This window comes from Littorina saxatilis, linkage group LG11 (genome assembly GCF_037325665.1).
Source record: "Littorina saxatilis isolate snail1 linkage group LG11, US_GU_Lsax_2.0, whole genome shotgun sequence".
Lineage (NCBI taxonomy): Eukaryota > Metazoa > Mollusca > Gastropoda > Littorinimorpha > Littorinidae > Littorina > Littorina saxatilis.
This window is the reverse complement of record NC_090255.1, coordinates 13,552,351-13,578,884: the sequence shown is the minus strand read 5'-3', so window position 1 is coordinate 13,578,884 and position 26,534 is coordinate 13,552,351. Positions and strand designations below refer to the sequence as shown.

The 26,534-nt window shown below is 41.1% G+C and overlaps 1 protein-coding gene across 1 annotated transcript; it reads left to right on the top strand.

Annotated features, from left to right (window-relative positions):
* Positions 1-176: 176 nt before the first annotated feature.
* Positions 177-26,534, top strand: LOC138979795 (F-box only protein 9-like). The gene is made up of 14 exons (XM_070352539.1): positions 177-307; positions 3,636-3,863; positions 4,773-4,839; positions 5,431-5,514; positions 6,803-6,836; positions 8,679-8,766; positions 9,403-9,504; positions 10,027-10,088; positions 12,982-13,067; positions 14,010-14,123; positions 15,407-15,525; positions 16,646-16,750; positions 20,174-20,253; positions 21,073-26,534. Exons 1-14 carry the CDS (start codon positions 305-307, stop codon positions 21,185-21,187), a joined length of 1,287 nt encoding a protein of 428 aa, XP_070208640.1. The 5' UTR covers positions 177-304; the 3' UTR covers positions 21,188-26,534.

The window sequence follows — 26,534 nt, the reverse complement described above, 5'->3', positions numbered from 1 at the left end:
TGTGTGTGTGCACTCAGGGATGTCGCCAGTGGTTTGGACTGGTCAGTTTATAGAGAGTGTCAGTGTCTGCCTGCCTGCATCAGCCTCGATCGTGACTGACACACACACGCGCACAGGGTAGGTTCTGCAGACTGCGATTTCATTCTCTCAATTCCAAGGGAAATAACTCTTGCGAAGTGTGGTAATCATCAGACATGGCGGCGGAGAGACGAGCAAGGATTTACTCTGCGAGTGTCATTTGCTTTTCTTTCAGAGAGCTAGCCGTTTGAATCGTCAGTACTGACACAGAGCAAAACTTATCATTATGGTATGTGATAGTTTGAAACTAGATACCGGCTTTTGCATGAATGACTGCATAAGGAAGTGTCACACAAGATCGTTTTTGGGCACGTCCCCGAGCATTTGTTTTGATGTCCAAGTTCCCGAAGTTTAGTTGGAAGACTTGAAGATAGTGTCAAACTTAACAACAGCTGTCCTAATTTTGATACAGGTGAACTCTTAAACCATAAATCTAAAATTGGGTATACTGTCATTAATAATGTGATTTATTGCAACGAAGTGGATTCACAGCGCGCGGCGCGTTGTGCAGCGTTGCGATTCACAACGCGCGGCACTACGAGGAGCGCTGCGATTCACGACGACCGATGTATTCTGCTGTTACATTTCCTTCACAATCGCAAAGTTTTCAACAGCTACATCTATCTGATCTATTTGAGAAATAAAACTGTCAGTAAAACGAAAAACAGACCTCTCTCTCACTCTTTCAACTAAATTCACCATAATTATATCGAAGTGGATTCACAGCGCGCGGCGCGTTGTGCAGCGTTGCGATTTACGACGCGCGATGTATTCTGCCGATACATTTCCTTCACAATCGCAAAGTTTACAACAGCTACATCTATCTGATCTATTTGAGAAACGAAAAACAGAGCTCCATTCTCTCTCTCTCACTCTTTCAACTGAATTCACCATATATCGCTGCGCCGATGTAAAAACATGCCTACCTCTGCTGAACAATCCTTCTCATTGCGGTCAATGCGCACGCACCAATCTTGGACGTACAAAATGCGACCCTTTGACCGATCGAACCATGGGTTAGGGTTCGGGTTAGGGTTAGGATTAGGGTTAGGATTAGGGTAAGAGTTAGGGTTAGGTTGTTCACGACCTGATTAATCTCCCCATGTTAGGGCATGCGCATTGACCGCAATGAGAAGGATTGTTCAGGCAGAGTTTTCAGTTCGTGACACCGGCCTTGAATACTTGGCAGTCATATCACTACATGTCATTGCAATGGCTTCTACTATATGGAAAGGAGCTGAGTTTTTAAACTGGGATGATGTTTTTAAACAATTATCCGAGTACAGTGCCGCGGAACTGTTAATCGGTGTCACACCAGTTAACACTTCAGCAGCCATTTTGGAATTCGCGCATGCGCAGATCGGTTTTTCAGTGGTTTTGTTTCCGGTTGATTTGAACGCGTATATATATTCAGTCTGCAGAAAGTGCAATTTTGTAGTCTTGCAGCCCTGAAGTTGCTTTTGAGTGTCCAAAGAAAGAGTGTAAAATGTTGCTGATAATCATGCATGTACAACAATAAAGCGCGTTAACAATCTGCGCTGGTGAGAGCAATAGCCGCGCTCTGGGAATCGCTGCGCTGCACAACGCGCCGCGCTCTGTGAATTGCCGCGCTGCACAGCGCGCCGCGCTCTGTGAATCGCTTGCCTTATTGCAAGTCACCTTGAATTTCAGATGCTTGACCCAGTTTCCAAAGAGCAGCTGTTTACTGTTAGTGTTACTAGTGTTAGCTCTGCTGCCGCAATAATGTCATCACTGACATTGAACACAAACGTGTTGACGAAGTGACAACTGCTGCTCCGCTGACAATAACCTGAATAAGAATCTGAAGATTATTGGATGTCAGAGACATTTTAAAGTAAACTGAATGATTACATTTCTGTTTCAAGTTTGGCAAGTGCTAGAATTTTACATTAGAGTCTGTTTTTACCCTCATTTAGAAACCTCCAAGTATATGTTACGATAGCTTTGTAATGTAGGCTTGAAAGTCTGGCTAAGGTTTGTACTTAAAAATACTGTCCCAAGTAACCTTCCCACTTGGATCCCATGTTGGCCCCGAGTGGGAGCCCAGTGGGAAATAAATGGGACACGAGTGGGATAAGGGTGGGAAATGAGTGGGATTCAGGTGGGAAACGAGTGGAATTCAGGTGGGAAACAAGTGGGATTCAGGTGGGAAACAAGTGGGGTTCAAATTGGAAACGTGTGGGACTGCAGTGAGAAATGAGTGTTAAAATGATTGCATAACATAATGCTGGAACAAACTTTGGGACTCTGTGCCAAATCATGAAGCGTAGGGATGAGCGATTTTAAAAATCATCAGTGTAACTAGAAAAAACAACAAGAACAACTCATACACACAGATACATATTCAGGCACACACACTAGTTTTTGATCACTCAAATCAACTTGATGCTGGATTACGAGTGCGCGCGGCGCCACGTGGGAAAGCCGTGTTCATGCGCTCATCAACCTTTGAGTTTGACAGTAATCCCACTAATCGTCTTCGCTTTGTTGAATATGAAGCCGCCATTATATCACTCGGTGTTCTTCAGATGTAATCTTTGATCCATGCACATGCAATACTCGCGTGCACAGAACGTATTCACAGTATATTCGTCGGCAATTGTAACAAAATTCAAACACTCTCGATCGGCAGGCACTGCCCAAAACTGAACAGGGCAGAATAATAGTCCCGCAGTGAAAACAAGAATCCTTGAAAATATTTAGTCATCACTTGAGTAAATAAACCATTATAGAGACAACAGAACTGCAATAATTACACACATATAAAATACTTCAGTGTATTTTGAATGATAGTATTCTTCAACGTTTGCTACGATTCAAACGAGTCTAGTGTAAACAGCATGTGCTGTGACGTCACCGATCTCGATGGGGCAACTTGCAGACTCGCGCAGTGTGACTCGCGCTCGCAGCGTCGGAACATTTTCCTCGCACGCTGTGTGGGAACGAAGAGGGAATTCCCACTTTTATCCCATTTCTGTCGAAGTGCAAGCTTGTTTCCCAGAGACTAAGGGACGGCCCAGGTCTATACCACTGTCTTCCCATAGCTTTGACTGTGGGAGTTCTGTGGGATTCCCACTCTCCCATCCTCTTCCCACTCATTCAGCACTGGAAAACCAGTGGAAATTCAATATGCGTGTTACTTGGGATTTTGCAGGGACATGCACACATGTTATTTGTAAGTCAAAGCGCATGCATGAACATGAATAAACTTACTATTAATAATTTTAATTATAATTTTATTTTCAAGAAACATTCTGTTAAACTCAGATTTAGGGGATGGAGGTTTGATTTTCTTACAACAGTAATCATATTTTCTTAGAAATTATAATTTTTTGTCATTGGAATGGAAGGAGAGACTTTAAACAACTATCCATGCACACACTGGTACAACCATACACATATGCATGTAAGTAAATTAGTCAAACTTACGTTGACCTTTGCAAAAATATTATGCTGAACATTGTCGTTTTCATCAGGCAGTGCCTTTCAAACACACACACACTCAAAGAGGCATTTTGCCCTGCTATCATTTTCAGGAAACCCCACCAAATGAGAATCCAGCCGATTCCCCTCGCAGGGAGAACGCGGTGGAGGGGGAAGAAGAGGAGGAGGAGGAGGAGGAGGAGGAGTCTGAAGCTAACAGCGCCGACCTGCAGGATGAGCTTCAGGATTTCCGGCAACGCTGGCAGCGAGAACTCCGGGACGCCGGTCAGCTGTCCAGCTTCATGGACGCCAGAGAGGACGGCCAGACTGACGAGGATCAGGTGGGCAGAGGATGCAACATTGTGTGTGAGTGACAGAGAGAGAGTTGCGTGTGTGTACCACTTCGAGACGCTGACCAATTGTCCAGCTTCATCAAGTTCATGGATACCAGAGAGTGACGAGGATCAGGTAAGCAGAAGATGCAGCATTTGTGTGTGTTTGCACTCTGTGTGTGTGCGTGTGCGCTTACATAAAAAAGAAATGCAGGAGGCCGGACATGTCTTCTATTTTCTGTGAATCACTGAATGTTTATGTATTAGTGTGTGTGTGCGAGTTACTCTGTGTGTGTGTGTGTTAATGTTAGAGAGAGAGAGATTGTGTTGTGAGTGTGTACAACAAAAGATATCTTTGGGACACCGGTCAGCTGTCCAGCTTCATGGACGCCAGAGAGGACGGCCAGACTGACGAGGATCAGGTGGGCAGCAGATGCAAGAGTGTGTGTGTGTGTGAGAGAGAGTGTGTGCATGTGTGTGTGTACCACTACCAGAAAGAGAACTTTGGGACGCTGGGCAGTTGTCCAGCTTCATGGGCACCAGAGTGAAACGATAAGGTGGGCAGAAGATGCAGGATTTGTCTGTGTAGCAAGAGAGAGAGAGAGAGAGAGCGTGTGTGTATGTGTGCGTGTGTGTACCCCAAACGGCAAAAGAGAACTTTTAGGACGCTGGGCAGTTGTCCGTCTTCATGGGCACCAGGGAGGACAGTCAGAGTGAGAAATCACAAGTGTGCATGGGAGCTGCAGCACACAAACCCAGAAGAGGAAGAAGAAGTTCACCCTTATGCAGCAAATATTAAAGTGTGAATATTGCACAGAAAGGAGTAATGCTTGGAACAAATTATTTACAATGTTATTTTGTTTCATTTTCAGTCAAATAGAATTCTTTTGTTTTTCAATTTCACTTTCACTGTTTCAGGCCAAGAGGTTGTTTATGCAGGGGATGCAGGCTGAGCAAAATGGAGATTTGTATGGAAATTACGGAGGTGAGTCACCTTAAAGGCTTAATCTACAATAGTTTTCCTTTTAGCTTTGTTTTCAGTGGTCAAAATAGAGTGTGCTGGATATGATGAGTTTTCCTTTTGAAAACATCACAATGTAGCTAATTCAGTGATTGTTTACTGCGATGCTATTGGAGTGTTTACATTCGTGTGAATTCAAATATAACCTTCGTGGTTGAAAACGACTTTAAACACCAAATAAAGAAAGAAAGAAAGTGTGAATTCAACTTTTCCACAGTGCATGCAATCTCTGACAGAGTTATGTCCAATCATTGTCTATTATAGATTTTTTTCATACTTCATTGATTACTTAAGTAAATAAATTGACGTGGGTGTTTATTTGTTCTTGTGCAATTATTTCAGCCCTTAAAGATTTAGTAATAAGTCATTTATCCCTGTTTTGTAGGTGACAAATGACATGGATTTGTTTTTAACCTATAGTTCATACCATACCCAATAGTGAAACCAAATTGCTGATTGCGTTTTTGTAAACTGTGTGATTCGTGGGGGGGGGGGGGGGGGGGGGGGGGAGCAGGAAGAATCTGAAAGATAACTTTATTTTGTGTATCTTTGCAGCCATCGCATTCTACCGACGTGCTATGCAGTTAGTCCCAGACATTGAGTCCAAGATTGACTTCTTTCAGCACAGGAGTCCCAGACGTAAGTCATTGTATGGTTTTTGGCTCACGAAAGTGTAGCCTATGCGATGCTAACTTTTGTCTGTCTGTTCGTGCGTGCGTGCGTATGTATGTATGTCTGGGGTAGAAACTTTAACATTTGAAGACGTCACAACATTTGAAGACGTCACATTATGACGTAAGAGGGTTAGACGTCACGCGAAGGAATTACTGAAAGTGCGTATGTATGTATGTCTGTGGTAGAAACTTTAACATTTGAAGACGTCACAACATTTGAAGACGTCACATTATGACGTAAGAGGGTTAGACGTCACGCGAAGGAATTACTGAAAGTCTCGGTCATTGTTATTTTGAGCGGGCCGAGACTATTTTTTTCTTCGAAATCGGCCATTCAGATCTAGATCTAGTGTATCGCTTTCTTGCACAGTGTCACCTATGCTTACTGTGTGTGTGTGTGTGTGTATGTGTGACGGAGTGATTGAGTTTGTGTTACTGTTTGTCGATTTCTTACGTGAGCCTTGAAGGCTTCGCCTCTTGTTTAATTTTTTTTTTCAGTGGTCAAAATGGAGTTTTAACTTGATTGAAAGGAAGTTGTATTTCAGGGTATCTTGTTGTTGTGGTGGACATTTTGGGCAATTGTATTTTCCAAGGGTCATTTAACAAGATGTTGGAATAAGACAGCTGCTATTGACAGTTTATGCTTAAGTCTTTTATACATTGTTAATGTGAGTCTTGTTGACAAAACTGGAACTTGAATGTCATTCGTCAAGCGCAAGGTCATGGTATCAATTGACATTCGGCAGGAAATTCTAATACATAATATCATACTCAAGTAAGTCATCAATTAAGGGCGCCATATTTAGATAGTCGCTTCACAAACAGAGAAGCTGTACGTTTGTGTCCTTTGTACACATTTTGGTGAAATGTCGCACACATTAAATGAAAAGGTAAAACCGTTGCCAAAATGCAAGGGCATGTCTGATGTTTGTGTGAAAAAAGTTGTATTGCTCCTTCAGATTTCCTTTCTTAACACTGTGACTGATGAATGTGGATGTCACTCTCATATCTAACAATAACTTAAATCATAACCATTTTAAAATTCACCTTGTAAAGATCAAACATGCATGTTTTGTGGCTCTTCAACGTTTTACTTACTATACCAGCTGCACCAAGAGTTTTATCCAAGCATCATTCTCACATGCATGCAATGTGACCACAAGCAAATAATGATAAACTAATTGTAAGAGGACAAAATAGTTGTGAGAACCTAGTTGACTGGAGAGATATTGAAGCTGTGATTCCTGTTTCAGCTCGCCAAGATAGTGAGAGTTCTGCAGACGGCAGGTAAGCATGAATTGTTTCCCCTCATAAGTGTTTGCGGGTGCTAATGTTTGCATCACTAAAAGAAACATGGATCTCTCAAAATTAGCAGATGCACTAGTAATACAGTGGAACAATGACAACATTCCAACTGTCATTGTTTAGAATAAGTCACGGTGATATTGTTAATTCAAATTTGTACTTTGGCTTGTTAATTTTTAGCGTGATAAACAAAAAGGGTCCCAGCCTGACCGCTATAACATTTAGCGGATCACCTCAGTCCTGATTGGTCAAATAGCCACATGGGGCACTGAAATGGTAATGAGAGAATTTAGCTGTGACTCCAAAGCACTGTGTTGTGTGTGATAATGTTTCAGTGTAAAGATAACTGTACTGTGTGTGATTGTGATTCAGTGTAGTGTGTGTGGTTGTGTTTCAGTGTAGTGTGTGTGATTGTGTTTCAGTGTGCTGTGTGTGATTGTGATTTAGTGTAGTGTGTATGATTGTGTTTCAGTGTAGTGTGTGTGATTGTGTTTCAGTGTGCTGTGTGTGTGATTGTGTTTCAGTGTGCTGTGTGTGATTGTGTTTCAGTGTAGTGTGTGTGATTGTGTTTCAGTGTGCTGTGTGTGATTGTGATTTAGTGTAGTGTGTATGATTGTGTTTCAGTGTAGTGTGTGTGATTGTGTTTCAGTGTGCTGTGTGTGTGATTGTGATTCAGTGTAGTGTGTGTGATTGTGTTTCAGTGTAGTGTGTGTGATTGTGTTTGTGTGCTGTGTGTGATTGTGTTTGTGTGCTGTGTGTGATTGTGATTCAGTGTAGTGTGTGTGATTGTGTTTCAGTGTAGTGTGTGATTGTGATTCAGTGTAGTGTGTGTGATTGTGTTTCAGTGTGCTGTGTGTGATTGTGTTTCAGTGTAGTGTGTGTGATTGTGATTCAGTGTAGTGTGTGTGATTGTGTTTCAGTGTAGTGTGTGTGATTGTGTTTCAGTGTAGTGTGTGTGATTGTGATTCAATGTAGTGTGTGTGATTGTGTTTCAGTGTAGTGTGTGTGATTGTGTTTCAGTGTAGTGTGTGTGATTGTGATTCAGTGTAGTGTGTGTGATTGTGTTTCAGTGTAGTGTGTGTGATTGTGATTCAGTGTAGTGTGTGTGATTGTGTTTCAGTGTAGTGTGTGTGATTGTGATTCAGTGTAGTGTGTGTGATTGTGATTTAGTGTAGTGTGTGTGATTGTGTTTCAATGTAGTGTGTATGATTGTGTTTCAGTGTAGTGTGTGTGATTGTGTTTCAGTGTGCTGTGTGTGTGATTGTGATTCAGTGTAGTGTGTGTGATTGTGTTTCAGTGTGCTGTGTGTGATTGTGATTTAGTGTAGTGTGTGTGATTGTGTTTCAATGTAGTGTGTGTGATTGTGATTTAGTGTAGTGTGTGTGATTGTGTTTCAATGTAGTGTGTGTGATTGTGATTCAGTGTGCTGTGTGTGATTGTGATTTAGTGTAGTGTGTGTGATTGTGTTTCAATGTAGTGTGTGTGATTGTGATTCGGTGTAGTGTGTGTGATTGTGATTCAGTGTAGTGTGTGTGATTGTGTTTCAGTGTAGTGTGTGTGATTGTGATTCAGTGTAGTGTGTGTGATTGTGTTTCAGTGTAGTGTGTGTGATTGTGTTTCAGTGTAGTGTGTGTGTGATTGTGTTTCAGTGTAGTGTGTGTGATTGTGTTTCAGTGTAGTGTGTGTGATTGTGTTTCAGTGTAGTGTGTGTGTGATTGTGATTCAGTGTTGTGTGTGATTGTGTTTCAGTGTAGTGTGTGTGATTGTGTTTCAGTGTAGTGTGTGTGATTGTGTTTCAGTGTAGCGTGTGTGATTGTGTTTCAGCGTGGAGATAGAGGAAGACTTGGTACAACACTTCCAGCACATCAATCTGGACGACAACAGGGTGTGTCACCCAGAGTACGAACAGAGGGTGAGTGAGGATTGGTATGTTAACTCATACCAAAAATCTCTGAAGTCCTGAAGGGGAAGGAATCTGAAAATAAGGGTAAATTTACGAGTCAGAAAATGAGGGTAAATGTATGAGTCTGATAAAAAGGGTAAATGTACGAGTCTGAAAATAAGGGTAAATTTACAGTGATTTTGAACAGGTAATCTGAGAAAGCATGGTCTTAAAATGGGACATTGTTGGTGAAGGGGGGAGGGATGGCTGAAAGGGGGTTGACTGTATGACAATTGTTGGTGAAGGGGGGAGGGATGGCTGAAAGGGGGTTGACTGTATTACAATTGTTGGTGAAGGGGGGAGGGATGGCTGAAAGGGGGTTGACTGTATGACAATTGCTGTGTGCCACTGACTTTTGCTTTATACAATTTAATTTTTTATAGAAACAATATCCAACACTGAAGCATGCACAGCCTAGCAGTGGCCTACAGTTACAGTTGACGCTTTCACATTTGCGGCTTGATAACAAGTCCAGTTTGATTCTTTAACTTTCTTAATTCCTTTGATCTGGCTGAAAAATATATTACACCAACACTTGTATAAGCTTGCAGTGACATTATTACGTGCCTTTTTTGCTGGTGAAGTAACCTGTACTGGTGTTTGCAGGCGGCGCACATTTCCGTTCTGCCCATGGAGGTGCTCATGTACATCTTCCGCTGGGTGGTGTCCTCCCAGCTTGACATGCGCTCCCTGGAGATGTTGGGACAGGTAAGGCGTGTAGCATGTAGCTGATGTGTAGTGTGTAGCTGGTGTGTAGTGTGTAGCTGATGTACATCTTCCGCTGGGTGGTGTCCTCCCAGCATGACATGCGCTCTCTGAGATGCTGGGACAGCCAAGGCGTGTAGTGTGTAGCTGATGTGTAGTGTGTAGCTGATGTACATATTCCGCTGGGTGGTGTCCTCTCAGCTCGACATGCGCTCCCTTGGGATGCTGGGACAGGTAAGCGTGTAGTGTGTAGCTGATGCATCTTTTTGTTTCAAGATCTTTTCTGTACTTTCACCACACACAGGCACACACACACATGCACGCGCACACACACACACACACACACATGCACGCGCACACACACACACACACACACACACACATGCACGCATGCACACACACACACACACACGCACACACACACACACACCTTTTTGCACAGTAGGTTGAAAGGTTGATTGATAGGTGTGTGGCGTGATTGATAGGTGTGTGGCGTGATTGATAGGTGTGTGGCACTGGTTGCAGGTGTGTCGTGGATTCTACCTGTGTGCCCGAGATGAAGGCCTGTGGAAAGCTGCCTGCGTGAGGTAGGGATATGTTTTTCTCCAACAGCTTGTCCTTCTTATTACAACCTTTTTGCTTTTCTGGAATGTTTACATATTTTCTTGAGAAAGACGATTGGGTAACCTGACTTTCACTTTTAGCTGTGGTTTTTTTCTCTCTTCTATCTTTCTTTTCTCCTTGTTCTTATTTTCTATTTTTCATGTCTTTTTTGTCTTTTTTTCCCTCTCTTTTGTGCCTTTCCTATCTCCTTTGTACGTGTCTTTTTTGTGCTTTCTTTCTGTCTGTGGTTTATGCTTAGTTCTCTTTATTTTTCACGTTTTTCCTTTACCTTCTTTTTTACATTTAGTCAAGTTTTGACTGAATGTTTTAACATAGTTTTTTCATGCTTTTGTCTTTTTCTCTCTTTTATGTTTCTGTTCTTTCTTTCCCTTTTTATATTTAGTCAAGTTTTGACTAAATATTTTAACATCGAGGGGGAATCGAAACGAGGGTCGTGGTGTATGTGCGTGTGTGTGTGTGTGTGTGTGTGTGTGTGTGTGTGTGTGTGTGTCTGTGTGTGTGTGTGTGTGTGTGTGTAGAGCGATTCAGACTAAACTACTGGACCGATCTTTATGAAATTTGACATGAGAGTTCCTGGGTATGAAATCCCCGAACGTTTTTTTCATTTTTTGGATAAATGTCTTTGATGACGTCATATCCGGCTTTTCGTGAAAGTTGAGGCGGCACTGTCACGCCCTCATTTTTCAACCAAATTGGTTGAAATTTTGGTCAAGTAATCTTCGACGAAGCCCGGACTTCGGTATTGCATTTCAGCTTGGTGGCTTAAAAATTAATTGATGACTTTGGTCATTAAAAATCTGAAAATTGTAAAAAAAAATAAAAATTTATAAAACGATCCAAATTTACGTTTATCTTATTCTCCATCATTTGCTGATTCCAAAAACATATAAATATGTTATATTCGGATTAAAGACAAGCTGTGAAAATTAAATATATAAAAATTATTATCAAAATTTTTTTTTCCGAAATCAATTTAAAAACACTTTCATCTTATTCCTTGTCGGTTCCTGATTCCAAAAACATATACATATGATATGTTTGGATTAAAAACACGCTCAGAAAGTTAAAACGAAGAGAGGTACAGAAAAGCGTGCTATCCTTCTCAGCGCAAGTACTACCCCGCTCTTCTTGTCAATTTCACTGCCTTTGCCATGAGCGGTGGACTGACGATGCTACGGTCTTGCTGCGTTGCATTGCGTTCAGTTTCATTCTGTGAGTTCGACAGCTACTTGACTAAATATTGTATTTTCGCCTTACGCGACTTGTTTCCTTTTTCCTTCTTTCTTTCTTTTTTCTTTCTTTCTTTTTTCTTTCTTTTTTTCTTTTTTCTCTTTCTTTCTCCCTTTCTTTCTTTATTTAATTTATGAGCAGAAAATCACACCAAAATTCCATGAGACTGGATTCTGTCAGTTCTTCTTGAACTGCAATTTTCCTTGTTTTTGTAAGGACAGTAAAATCTTAAAGTCTTGAGTGTGAGTCTTCTTGTGGCTGCTCTTACTTATGCTTGTGAATGTTTTGCATTTGATATAATAAAGCATTCTGTTAATTGATTTACAGTGGAACCCCCTTGTTAAGACCCCCAATTTAAGACTTCCCCGATTTTAAGACCTTGATTTTTCAGCTTTTCTGTTTAGAACCTCTGTAAATCTACCTCCTTAAAGGCTGCCATATTCGTAATGCTCATTAATTAATTCATATTGTTTACATGTGCCAATAATGTTATAAAACTGTACCTAAGGGTATATAATAACGATTGGCTGTAGCTTTCGAATACAGACAAAATTATTTCAGTATTGCAAAGTGGTGTTGATAGTGTCGAATGTAAACAGAACAGTCTCAAACGCCATCTTTGGTTTACGAAACGTCACCAAGTGACGTCAACGATCTAAAAATAGCCCAAGTCCTGGAGAACTGTTGCTAAACAATGCAATAAAGAATTAATTATTTCTCGTAATTGGTAAGGACTTCAAACCTAAAACTTTGCAGGAAGCTTAATTTATACATCCCCGCAACGATGGGAAAAGCCCTGGAAGTAATTAAACTAATTAAATAGGACTATGTCAGCCTTTAAAACCTCTTGTTTAAAAATCAGATTTGTGAAGGTCTTGAAGGGGGTTCCACTGTATCTTGTCTTTTGATCATTATGTATCTTGTCTTTTGATCATTATGTATCTTGTCTTTTGATCATTATGTATCTTGTCTTTTGATCATTATGTATCTTGTCTTTTGATCATTATGTATCTTGCCTTTTGATCATTATGTATCTTGTCTTTTGATCATTATGTATCTTGTCTTTTGATCATTATGTATCTTGTCTTTTGATCATTATGTATCTTGTCTTTTGATCATTATGTATCTTGTCTTTTGATCATTATGTATCTTGTCTTTTGATCATTATGTATCTTGTCTTTTGATCATTATGTATCTTGTCTTTTGATCATTATGTATCTTGTCTTTTGATCATTATGTATCTTGTCTTTTGATCATTATGTATCTTGTCTTTTGATCATTATGTATCTTGTCTTTTGATCATTATGTATCTTGTCTTTTGATCATTATGTATCTTGTCTTTTGATCATTATGTATCTTGCCTTTTGATCATTATGTATCTTGTCTTTTGATCATTATGTATCTTGTCTTTTGATCATTATGTATCTTGCCTTTTGATCATTATGTATCTTGTCTTTTGATCATTATGTATCTTGTCTTTTGATCATTATGTATCTTGTCTTTTGATCATTATGTATCTTGTCTTTTGATCATTATGTATCTTGCCTTTTGATCATTATGTATCTTGTCTTTTGATCATTATGTATCTTGTCTTTTGATCATTATGTATGTGTGTTTTGTGTTTAGGGTGTGGGGCAAGAACTGTGGCAGCAGTAAGAAGTACGGCAGTTGGCGCAGAATGTTTCTGGACAGACCGCACCTTCTCTTCAATGGTCAGTCTATTTTTATAACAAGAATAAAAATGTACTCACCAGAAACATGGACAATCAAACATTTATAAGAACACGTACCGGTTTCGACCAGATGTCTTCTTTAGCAAATAAAGGGAAAGGTGTCAGAGAAAGAATGAGGGAAACCAGCAAAGAAGAGGAAGTACCATACCGAACATTACACAATGAAACAATATCTTTCTTGCTTCTTTTTTTGTTTAACGTTAGGGGTGGTACTGTCATCGGGCTTTTTTTGTCATCTCACTAAAAACGAACAAACAGAAAAGGCTGATTGATTCAGTTATTTATAAATTTGTTAGTTTCTCTATTTTTGTTTTCATTACTTAATATATTTTACCCATCGCTGGTAAATTCAGGTGGCTTCCTCCCAGTGGAAAGCTAGCAGCAACAGAGTCAGGCTACCCAGGTGTGTGCGTGTTTAGGTGTGATGAGCCACCTGCACTTGTGGCAGAATAATCAAGGACCAGGTCTTTGACATGCCACAGTGGTGACACGGGGGTGGTAGTCTGCACATAAAAATGACTAAAGTGTCCGTGCAACCCCGGATTTGAGCCCATGACGTGCAGATCACAAGTCCTGGAGTGCTCTAACAACTGAGCTACTATACCCTGGTACAAACTGATGTTTCTGATGACTGATCCTTGAAAATAACTCTAACAACTGAGCTACTATACCCTGGTACAAACTGATGTTTCTGATGACTGATCCTTGAAAATAACTCTATCGGGTTTGTTTGTGTTGTGGGAGAGTGACTTTTTCTTGCAAAACCTCTGACAAACATTGGTGGAGCCAATCTCAAGCGAGGGGAGTGTCGGAAACGCATGCTTATTTCCGAAAATCGTCAATTGCTGAGAAACTCTGTTTCTCCTCACCGATTGATGAGAGTGGTTAATGTTAGATACCAATAATTTTGTCTGTGTGCAGGTTGCTACATCAGTCGCGCCACCTACGTGCGTCAGGGGGAGCAGAGCCTGGACTGTTTCTACCGACCGTTCCACATGGTCGAGTACTACCGCTTCCTGCGCTTCTTTCCTGAAGGTCAGTTGCACCCCCCCCCCCCCCCCCTACAGTGGAGCCCCCCTTTTACCATCGCAAACATTCTGAGAAATTAAGTCTCGAAAGTGGGGAAGTCTTAAAAGTGACAGGAAATGTACAGACGCTGGTCTGAGATGGTAGGTTCTTGAAAAAGCAGCTGGTCTGAAAAGGAGGGTTCCACTGTGTCAGTATTCATCAGCAATCTGATAAAGTATGGTCTTAGAAAGGGGGGGTTCAACTGGCACCATAACTAAGTGGTGAGGACATTGGCATCATGTAGAAGGTTGAGGGTTTGAATCCCCACTGCATCTAGTGGGTAAAGGTTGGTGATTTTCCCAATCTCTCAGGTCAATTCATGTGCAGAAGTGCAAGTGCCTTACCCCCCTGTATCCATGATACCAAGTACGCATGGAGAATAATAATATAATAATAATAAATGAGCATTTATATAGCGCAACATCATAACTTTACAATTATGCTCTTTGCGCTTGACACATTTAAAATTAAAACACAGTTATACAAGCATTTACATCTACATTCATAGTCAACAACGCTTAATTAAAAGCATACACCATCAAACATACATTACACAAAATTCTTCCACTAACTAAGTAATAAAACCATGAATAAAATAGGTAGTGAAAGCAAGGAAGAGCCTGTAATTGATGTCACATTTTGGTGGGCGAAACAAGCATGAAAACATTCAGTCTGCATCTCACAAACATCTTCGTCTTTTGCGTTCGTGGGCTGAAACTCCCACGTACACTCGTGTTTTTGCACGAGTGGAATTTTACGTGTATGACCGTTTTTACCCCGCCATTTAGGCAGCCATACGCCGCTTTCGGAGGAAGCATGCTGGGTATTTTCGTGTTTCTATAACCCACCGAACTCTGACATGGATTACAGGATCTTTTTCGTGCGCACTTGGTCTTGTGCTTGCGTGTATGCACGAAGGGGGATAAGCCACTAGCAGGTCTGGACATAAGTTGACCTGGGAGATCGGAAAAATCTCCACACTTAACCCACCAGGCGGCTGTGGCCGGGATTCGAACCCTCGACCTTCCGATTAAGAGGCTGACGTCTTACCACCCCGCCACAGCGCCCGTCTCTCACGAACATCAAGTACGACTACCTAAATGACAGGGCCAAAACGGCCGTACATATAAAAGTCTGCGCGTGTCCACAAGTTACAGGGAGAATTGCAACCGACGAATGCAAAAGAAGATGAAAACAGGGATTCTGATGTGCCAGTGTTGATGTTGTGTGTGTGTGTGTGTGTTTTGCAGGGAGCGTGCTGATGATGTGCAGTTCAGATGATCCGACAGTGATCGTACCCAAGCTGCGCAGCGCCCACACCGCTCTGCAGGGCTTGATGAAGGGCTACTACAAGCTGTCTGGTGCCAAGGTCAGTCTCTAAAGATGATGGTGCAGGGTGACGCCAAAAAATTGCCACCCATAAAAATTCAAATAACTTCTGAATCTTTGTAACGAATTACTTCATCTTTGGTGTACATTTAATTCAGCTTATGCTTGATCACATCACAAAGTTTCACATTTGATTGTTAAATGGTCTCATTTTTGTGATTTTTCGAAGAAAATATCAAAATTCAGGGATCGACTCAACAATAAGTGGTTTGACATTAAGCGGTAGCCACACTTAATCAATTGAAACCCTCCAGATTGGCTGTCATTAATTTCATCAGGTCACCAATGACCTGGGGTGTTCTTGTACACTTGGACCTTCAGATATTCCAAAGATAAAAGTCAGGCAGGTTTAAATCCGATGTGAGTGGGTACTGCTCAATGTCAAACGTCCTGCTGTTGAGTCTATCAGCAAATTTGGATAATTTTTGCGAAAGAGCACAAAAGTCAGACCAATCAACCTTTAAATGTGATCACGCATATGCAGAATTTTATGTACACCAAATATGAAGTAATTCGCTCAACAAATGTAGAAGTTATTAGTATTTTTATGGGTGGCATTTTTTGGGGGTCACCCTGTACATGTAAGAATGTAGTGATGTTGAAACCTACTTGATAAAAAAACGGTGCAGTGAGAGGAAATGTCAAATCTTCACTCTTTGATCATTTCGTAAGAAGTAGGTTTGATTTTTGTTTAGTTTTTTTCTAGTCGCAGCAGTCATTATTTTTCATCTGTTTTAATGGCAGAATGTAGGATTGGTGTAGGTTTGATCATGAAAGGTATCGATGTGTGTTACATGAACAAGATGTTACCTGTTGACAGATGATGTGTGTTACATGAACAAGATGTTACCTGTTGACAGGTGATGTGTGTTACATGAACAAGATGTTACCTGTTGACAGGTGATGTGTGTTACATGAACAAGATGTTACCTGTTGACAGGTGATGTGTGTTACATGAACAAGATGTTACCTGTTGACAGGTGATGTGTGTTACATGAACAAGATGTTACCTGTTGACAGGTGATGTGTGTTACATGAACAAGATGTTACCTGTTGACAGGTGATGTGTGTTACATGAACAAGATGTTACCTGTTGACAGGTGATGTGTGTGGTGAAGCGTGTCAAGTCGCCAGAATTGGTGATGCGTTACAAGCGACAGCGACAGGCAAACAACCAGAACGACCTGGATCAGACCTACACTATGGTTAGTAAGCCTACTCTGCTTCTTACGTGTCTGTGTTTTTTGCCACTGTTTGCTTCACAGATGCTGAGTTGATCTTTCTGTCTAAAAGAACAAAAACTGTCTGCAGGAGAATATGTATGTGAGCTCGATATGACTTTTCAACAAGTTGACACCATGGCAATACTTCTGAGAAAAGGCCTGTGACTGACTGACTAATGGATGTTTGCGTCCTTTTAATTTAGGACCGATTGACCTATCTTGGGACAGGCAGAGGTAGAAAGGCCTGTGTCAGACATGCAGAGCTGAAGAAATATTGTTTCCACTGGTGGACATGGTATCAAATTTAATTAACCTAAAATTAAATTAATTTTCGCTGCCTGTCGGATGTCCTGGGTAACATGTTTTAACGGGCAAAAAAGTTCACCAAATAGAAAAAGAAGAAAAACAACAAACAAACTATGTATTTGTACATCCAGGGCACACTTCAACTTGTAAATACAGTAAATGCTTTGCATACAAATATTTCCTGGCAGCGAACAGGTTAAGACAAAATCTTTTAAGGATGCCGTTAATTCATTGTATGCATTCAAGCAGAAGGGTACCTATAGGGCTTGTACCAGACTGTATGGCTGTTGGTGGTTTACATCAGGCAGAAGGGTACCTATAGGGCTTGTACCAGACTGTATGGCTGTTGGTGGTTTACATCAGGCAGAAGGGTACCTATAGGGCTTGTACCAGACTGTATGGCTGTTGGTGGTTTACATCAGGCAGAAGGGTACCTATAGGGCGTGTACCAGACTGTATGGCTGTTGGTGGTTTACATCAGGCAGAAGGGTACCTATAGGGCGTGTACCAGACTGTATGGCTGTTGGTGGTTTACATCAGGCAGAAGGGTACCTATAGGGCTTGTACCAGACTGTATGGCTGTTGGTGGTTTACATCAGGCAGAAGGGTACCTATAGGGCTTGTACCAGACTGTATGGCTGTTGGTGGTTTACATCAGGCAGAAGGGTACCTATAGGGCTTGTACCAGACTGTATGGCTGTTGGTGGTTTACATCAGGCAGAAGGGTACCTATAGGGCTTGTACCAGACTGTATGGCTGTTGGTGGTTTACATCAGGCAGAAGGGTACCTGTAGGGCTTGTACCAGACTGTATGGCTGTTGGTGGTTTACATCAGGCAGAAGGGTACCTATAGGGCGTGTACCAGACTGTATGGCTGTTGGTGGTTTACATCAGGCAGAAGGGTACCTATAGGGCTTGTACCAGACTGTATGGCTGTTGGTGGTTTACATCAGGCAGAAGGGTACCTATAGGGCGTGTACCAGACTGTATGGCTGTTGGTGGTTTACATCAGGCAGAAGGGTACCTATAGGGCTTGTACCAGACTGTATGGCTGTTGGTGGTTTACATCAGGCAGAAGGGTACCTATAGGGCTTGTACCAGACTGTATGGCTGTTGGTGGTTTACATCAGGCAGAAGGGTACCTATAGGGCTTGTACCAGACTGTATGGCTGTTGGTGGTTTACATCAGGCAAAAAGGGTACCTATAGGGCTTGTACCAGACTGTATGGCTGTTGGTGGTTTACATCAGGCAGAAGGGTACCTATAGGGCTTGTACCAGACTGTATGGCTGTTGGTGGTTTACATCAGGCAGAAGGGTACCTATAGGGTGTGTACCAGACTGTATGGCTGTTGGTGGTTTACATCAGGCAGAAGGGTACCTATAGGGCTTGTACCAGACTGTATGGCTGTTGGTGGTTTACATCAGGCAGAAGGGTACCTATAGGGCTTGTACCAGACTGTATGGCTGTTGGTGGTTTACATCAGGCAGAAGGGTACCTATAGGGCGTGTACCAGACTGTATGGCTGTTGGTGGTTTACATCAGGCAGAAGGGTACCTATAGGGCGTGTACCAGACTGTATGGCTGTTGGTGGTTTACATCAGGCAGAAGGGTACCTATAGGGCTTGTACCAGACTGTATGGCTGTTGGTGGTTTACATCAGGCAGAAGGGTACCTATAGGGCTTGTACCAGACTGTATGGCTGTTGGTGGTTTACATCAGGCAGAAGGGTACCTATAGGGCTTGTACCAGACTGTATGGCTGTTGGTGGTTTACATCAGGCAGAAGGGTACCTATAGGGCTTGTACCAGACTGTATGGCTGTTGGTGGTTTACATCAGGCAGAAGGGTACCTAAAGGGCTTGTACCAGACTGTATGGCTGTTGGTGGTTTACATCAGGCAGAAGGGTACCTATAGGGCTTGTACCAGACTGTATGGCTGTTGGTGGTTTACATCAGGCAGAAGGGTACCTATAGGGCTTGTACCAGACTGTATGGCTGTTGGTGGTTTACATCAGGCTTTAATGCATAAGTGACCTTTTTCTTATCTTAACTATAGTGGCACCCACACATTGGTTTCAAGGGAGAGCTTGGGTGATAAATAAATGAACAGTATGTTGAATCCATGTTTGAGTATCGGGACATAAAATGAGATGCAGCAATTCGTTCATGCTTGGTTGTGTAAGCATGTGAGGCAACAGTCTTGTGTGTATAATTCAGTCAGGTGTCTGACAGTAACTGCTTTTTATGTTTAGTCAAGTTTTGACTAAATATTTTAACATCGAGGGGGAATCGAAACGAGGGTCGTGGTGTATGTGCGTGTGTGCGTGTGTGTGTGTGTGTAGAGCGATTCAGACTAAACTACTGGACCGATCTTTATGAAATTTGACATGAGAGTTCCTGGGTATGAAATCCCCGAACGTTTTTTTCATTTTTTTGATAAATGTCTTTGATGACGTCATATCCGGCTTTTCGTGAAAGTTGAGGCGGCACTGTCACGCCCTCATTTTTCAACCAAATTGGTTCAAATTTTGGTCAAGTAATCTTCGACGAAGCCCGGACTTCGGTATTGCATTTCAGCGTGGTGGCTTAAAAATTAATTAATGACTTTGGTCATTAAAAATCTGAAAATTGTAAAAAAAAAATAAAAATTTATAAAACGATCCAAATTTACATTTATCTTATTCTCCATCATTTGCTGATTCCAAAAACATATAAATATGTTATATTCGGATTAAAAACAAGCTCTGAAAATTAAATATATAAAAATTATTATCAAAATTAAATTGTCCAAATCAATTTAAAAACACTTTCATCTTATTCCTTGTCGGTTCCTGATTCCAAAAACATATAGATATGATATGTTTGGATTAAAAACACGCTCAGAAAGTTAAAACAAAGAGAGGTACAGAAAAGCGTGCTATCCTTCTTAGCGCAACTACTACCCCGCTCTTCTTGTCAATTTCACTGCCTTTGCCATGAGCGGTGGCCTGACGATGCTACGAGTAAAATGGCATTGCGTTCAGTTTCATTCTGTGAGTTCGACAGCTACTTGACTAAATATTGTATTTTCGCCTTACGCGACTTGTTCTTTCTCACAGGAGTTTGAGCTGTCAGACAACGGTCGCAAGTGCCACCGACGATTGAATTGGGTTTCCTACTCAGTTCGCACCGTTTACAAGTAAGAGAATAGTAATGTTCACTCAACTTGATTTCATTGACTTTTTCCAAACGGATTCTGAAATCCACAAACAAAGAGACTGCCAACGTTCCTAAATTTAGAATAAAAAAACCAAGCAAGGTATGTTACAAGAACGTTTGATTGTGACCAAAAAACACGGTACGGTCACGTTCTCGATTGTGTCTTCTGCACGAGCTTCTGGACAATTTGTCAGATAAGTTTATTTTCTGTATTATACGTGTTCGTCTGTCTGTTCACTTAAAAGACCGCTGGGTCGAAGATCAGTGACCGAAACGTTTCGTTTTGTCACAATTAAACGTTACCTTGCTTGTTTTTTTAAGACGGATTCTGAGGTAACTGAACGCGATTACATCACCCAGTAAGAAGATTTTACTTTAATCAGCTGAAAATTAACGTCTCTTACTCCATTCTGCTAAGTTTCAAATCAAAAATGTACAAATGCACAGATACAGCCTCCTGTTTGTGACACTACTACGGACTCTGTACATTGTTAGCTGGAACGTGAGAGGTGATACAGATCTGTGGGAGCTCCCGTCCAAAATGGGTAAAGGGAGAGAAGTCGCATTTTGTGTGTGTTCTGCTTGTGTGAGAAGCTAGAAAACAGAAAGCTTTAGGTTGAAATATTGATGTTTTTGTGAACATGTATTAGCCAACAGTTAAGGTAAGGCCAGTGTTTATTGTTTCTCTTCTTGGTTTTTGTGTGTGCCTATGGTTCAAGTTGTCTCTTGTTATATTGTTGTAAATATCTGCTGATATTGTTTTTTTGAATGAAATCTTCCCTTTTCTCTTGTTTGACAGAGTGAGCGGTGATGAAACAGTGGCTGACTTTGAGCTTAAGGATGCTGCCTACCCGCCACTTATCTTTTCCCGAGTTCGCAGCTTCACAGCAGCTGCTGAAACACCGCTGCAGTAGGAAGACTTCAGGAGACCTTGCTGCAGTAGGAAGACTTCAGGAGACACCGCTGCAGTAGGAAGACTTTAGGAGACACCGCTGCAGTAGGAAGACTTCAAGAGACACCGCTGCAGTAGGAAGACTTTAGGAGACACCACTGCAGTAGGAAGACTTCAAGAGACACCGCTGCAGTTGAAAGACTTCAAGAGACACTGCTGCAGTAGGAAGACTTTAGGAGACGCCGCTGCAGTAGGAAGACTTCAAGAGACACCGCTGCAGTAGAAAAACTTCAAGAGACGCTGCTGCAGTGGGAAGACTTCAAGAGACGCTGCTGCAGTGGGAAGACTTCAAGAGACACCGCTGCAGTGGGAAGACTTTAGGTGTCAGAATGCTACTGGGGAAGTAGACAGGAGCAGAACACGTTCAGTGCTCTATGTGCTTCACAAAGAATACTTCAAGTGTGAAGCGCTACTGGCGCAGAACATTAGAATGTTCTGTTTGTGTTCCAAGCTATCATCGGTGTGATTGAAAACATTTGTCTTGTGACTTGCACTTTTACAGCTGATGTCAAGTCAGAAAGTATACGGTCTGTGCTGTAATGCGTACAGAGTTTGCTTAAGATGTGCGATGCTTATAGCTGTGGTTGTGGAGACTCTTTTCAGCACAGCAGCCTTTGAATGATTTTAAGGGCTGTGCTTGTTAGACACAAAAAACTGTAGCTCTCGGGTATCTTGAGTCTCACAACTGAACAGAGAAAAACTCACTCTAGAAGTGTAGTGTAGCAGCAATTGATTTCTTATCATTGGGGAAGAAATGACCATGAAATGTGATTTGAATGGAAATTCTTAGCAAAAACTGCATGTTGAAATTTAGAGGAAAGTCTAAAAGATATAGCGTGTCGTGCGTGAAGTCTGTCAACCACATGTAGTCACATGCAGCATCTGACAAAAAGATATAGCGTGTCGTGCGTGAAGTCTGTCAACCACATGTAGTCACATGCAGCATCTGACAAAAAGATATAGCGTGTCGTGCGTGAAGTCTGTCAACCACATGTAGTCACATGCAGCATCTGACAAAAAGATATAGCGTGCCGTGCGTGAAGTCTGTCAACCACATGTAGGTCACATGCAGCATCTGACAAAAAGATATAGCGTGTCGTGCGTGAAGTCTGTCAACCACATGTAGTCACATGCAGCATCTGACAAAAAGATATAGCGTGCCGTGCGTGAAGTCTGTCAACCACATGTAGTCACATACAGCATCTGACAAAAAGATATAGCGTGCCGTGCGTGAAGTCTGTCAACCACATGTAGTCACATGCAGCATCTGACAAAAAGATATAGCGTGCCGTGCGTGAAGTCTGTCAACCACATGTAGTCACATGCAGCATCTGACAAAAAGATATAGCGTGTCGTGCGTGAAGTCTGTCAACCACATGTAGTCACATGCAGCATCTGACAAAAAGAAATAAAGAGCACCAAGAAAAGCAAATAACAATTGACATTTTACTTCTCTTTTCTTGTGGTCAAGTTGATAAGACATTGGTACTCTGAAGTACATTAGAGGAGATTAAGAAAACTCTTTATTTTTATTTGTTCTTATTCTCGAGTACGAGGATTGAAGAAAAATAAAGCAAACACGTGTGGCAGCAAAACTTGTGTGTTATTAACGACAGATGTTGAATACCACAGTGATCACTGGCCATTTTTCAGACTGGTGCCTCTTTCTGAATTCAAATCCTGGCTCTCATAAAATCCACAAACTCAAATAATATCAACCTGCAGGCGTGCCATTGTGGTGACACGGGGGTGGGACATGGATACCATCTCTGGGTCTGCACATGAAATTGACCCGTGTCCGTCCCGGCCCGGATTCGAACCAGCGACCTTTCGATCACAAGTCCAGTGCTCTACCACCTGAGCTACCCGGGCCCCCTCCTCGTACTCTCTCAATTGTAGGTCTACTAATACTATCATCAAAACTACCGAGCAACATCAGAAGAGATACAGATATTGAAGGGAATATTGGAGAGTCAGCTTGATCTGTAGGTTGTGATTTACAAATATCAAAAAATAAAACCACACACTTGACCTCAATGATTTTACAAGCTTGGGGATTGGTTGCATTGCTTTCTTAGGTTTTTACCTTTTGTGCATATAATTAGAATGTTTCACAAGTCTTGAACATTGATGATGGTTTATTTTGTCACCGTTTTAGCTTGACTGTAGAATAAGCGGAAACATTGTGTTTTTTGTTTGGGGACATATTCAATTTTGGTGGAGGCATCACTCGACCTTATGTAGAGTGATTTTAGCCCAGGTCAATATTTTTGAATTCTTGACAAAGCATCTCAAACTATAACTATTATGCAGCTTGTGTTCTTGAATAGACACTTATGCAGCGTGTCTTTTGTATTTCTCTTTACCAGGAATTTTTGCCTTCAAGGTTTGTTTGCATGTACGTTTTCCTGCATTCCTTTGTACCATTTAAAGAGAATCATCTAACTCATGAAATGGTGTTTATTGCTGTTGTTGATTTTGCCCGGTGTTTTGTTTGTAGAGAAAGCTGTTGACTGTTTCCTTTTCTTAATTGCTGTTTTATTCTTTTAGTTTTTATTATAAATGTAATTTTGGTTTGAAGGCATTTGCTGATGCAATTAGCAGGAGCTACTTGTCTTCCTTTCAAAATAGAGTAAAAAGTATAGAAAATCTTTTTTTAATACGAAATGGTTCAAATCCCACTTGAACGTTTATTGTTAATGTCTTTCTTGACAGGGAACTTTGGTTAAAAGAATAAAGTAAGAAAGAATGGAAAATGTCTTGTTGTGAGGTACCTTTCATTTGAGGGAGAGCACATGCCAATGTGCCCAAGAAAAGTCACAGAGGCCTCCGATGTTAATTTCCTTTAGTCTGTGAACTTTACTGAAATATACCTGCGAAGAAAGGCCACCTGCAAGGTAGGGACACGTTTGGGTGTCCTTTCACCCTTTCTCTTTTAAAGAGACTTGGGAAAAGTTGTGTTGAAATGTGTTGTAGTATTTTAGGATTTCAGTTTTATCTTTTGTTCTGAGCTTGAGTTATACTTTTGATTGTCTAGTTGCTTTAGACGATTAGCTTTGTTTCTGAACATTCTTTCTAATGCCTATATTTACGTTTGAATTGAACTTTGCTGGGGCTTTTGTGAACAAGAAACAATTAACAAGTGGCTCTATCCCATCTCCCCCCTTTCCCCGTCGCGATATAACCTTGGTGGTTGAAAACGACGTTAAACACCAAATAAAGAAAGAAAGAAACTTTGCTGGGTTGCTTTGTGTTTAAACATGGTTTTATGTGCCGAGGATTTTATTTTGTTTGCTTTTTGAAGTTTCTTTCTTTACATTCTGTAGATGATAGACATTTATTTATTTCATTACTATTTGAGGAATGCTTATAAATATGAAATTTGTTTTCGTTTGCTTTCATATTCTTCATTTGTTTTTGTTTTCATAGTTTTGATGTACAGACCTGAATATTCTTGAAAATGGGGGTATATAATTTGACTCATTTTGAGATATTAAGTTCTTATGTTAATTGTTGTTGTTTTTCTTCTCACAAGTTTCGTTTCAGGTTTCACTTTTTTAAATCGCTGGTTTCACCAAGATTTTGTTGTGATTTTTGTTTTAACGTTGGTTGCCACAGAGATGGTTTCAGTAGTTGTGTTGATAGGATTCAGAGGAGTTTCCATCTCTGAAGCCTTGTGCTTTGGTTGCTGGAGGTTTTGCTTTTCACCTCCACTTATTAATAGTTTTTGTGTGTGTTTTTGTTGCACCTTTTTTTTTATCACAGTCTGCAGCTTGGTTGACTGTAAAGGTCTGTTCTGGCTTCAATGCAGTTTGTTGCATGTTCCCGTTCGGGTGTAGTTGTTGAAATAATCATTGCATTAAACTGGCATGCAAGAACTCATGTCATTGTCATTGTCGCGTCACCATGCAGTCAGTTAAAAACTGTCCTGTTGAAAACTGAATACCCCCCGCAGGTTAGGGGGAAGAATTTACCCGATGCTCCCCAGCATGTCGTAAGAGGCGACTAACGGATTCTGTTTCTCCTTTTACCCTTGTTAAGTGTTTCTTGTATAGAATATAGTCAATGGTTGTACAGATTTTAGTCAAGCAGTATGTAAGAAATGTTAAGTCCTTTGTACTGGAAACTTGCATTCTCCCAGTAGGGTGGTATGTTGTGCTACGTTGCAAGCCCCTGGAGCAAATTTTTGATTAGTGCTTTTGTGAACAAGAAACAATTAACAAGTGGCTCTATCCCATCTCCCCCCCTTTCCCCGTCGCGATATAACCTTCGTGGTTGAAAACGACGTTAAACACCAAAGAAAGAAAGAAAGAAAATAAAATGAATTGGAATTTTTTGTCTTCTTTTGGTAGACTGTGCTTTATACCCGCACTGTGAAGGTAAACGGGGCAGCATGTAAGTGTGATGGACCCACCTGGGGTCCAGGAGTCTGATCGTCATTAGTAGAGGACTAGGGCTGTGCCAGGCAGGGTTACTTCCCCTGGAGCTGCTGCAGTTGCTGGATTGGTCTAGTCCAAGACTTCTGGTAGTTGGAGATGTTTGAGGGTTTGTTCTTAGTGCTGAGACTGTTTGAAAGTGTTATTGGCTAGTTTGTCATCATTTAAGCTCTGGGTTTTGTTGATTTGATTTGATTTGGTTTTGTTTTATTTTATTTTATTTTATTTATGGATTTAAACAAAATGTTTATGTATTTATTTGTATCATATTACTGGCACAAGCTTTACTATATATTGCAGCCCGAGTTTGTATTAAAGAGGAAGAAACGCTGTTTCAGTTTTATGTTTATGCTGTCGTGTACCCCATGAACACCATGCATACACATACACATAATGCAGCAGATTTTGTTCTGCCTCTCTCCAAAACATCACATTCTATAACACCTGACTTTGTATTCAGACTTGGTGAAAGGCGTATTGAAAACTTGTTATTGTTTAGTGCTTCTTCAGTGATGATGGGATGGAAGAACAATAGACATAATGTTAACCAATAAGTGTCAGGTTTTTAGGGGCCTTAAAAAAAACGACGGTGGTATTTTTAGGATTTGTTTGTTGGAACCAGGTATCTTGTTGCAGTGGCATGGTTTTTCATCAGAAATTGCTTTTTTCTTCATTTGACTTTGGAATGTTTCAACCTGGGAAAGTTGTGTTCGCGTTATGCATTGCCTGGTCATTGTGTCGATTCCGGGTACGTATTGTCTTTCTTCCAAGTTCACTGACTGTAAACTGTACTCTTCATCACTGGGCAAAGTTTGTACCATATCGGGATTGTGAAGATGTGTGATATTTTGTCAATAAAGCATAATTTAATGA

Coding starts and splice junctions, on each gene's coding strand:
- LOC138979795 (XM_070352539.1), top strand. Junction 13,068..14,009: donor ACCGCACCTTCTCTTCAATG/GTCAGTCTATTT, acceptor GTCTGTGTGCAG/GTTGCTACATCAGTCGCGCC. Junction 15,526..16,645: donor ACAAGCTGTCTGGTGCCAAG/GTCAGTCTCTAA, acceptor ACCTGTTGACAG/GTGATGTGTGTGGTGAAGCG.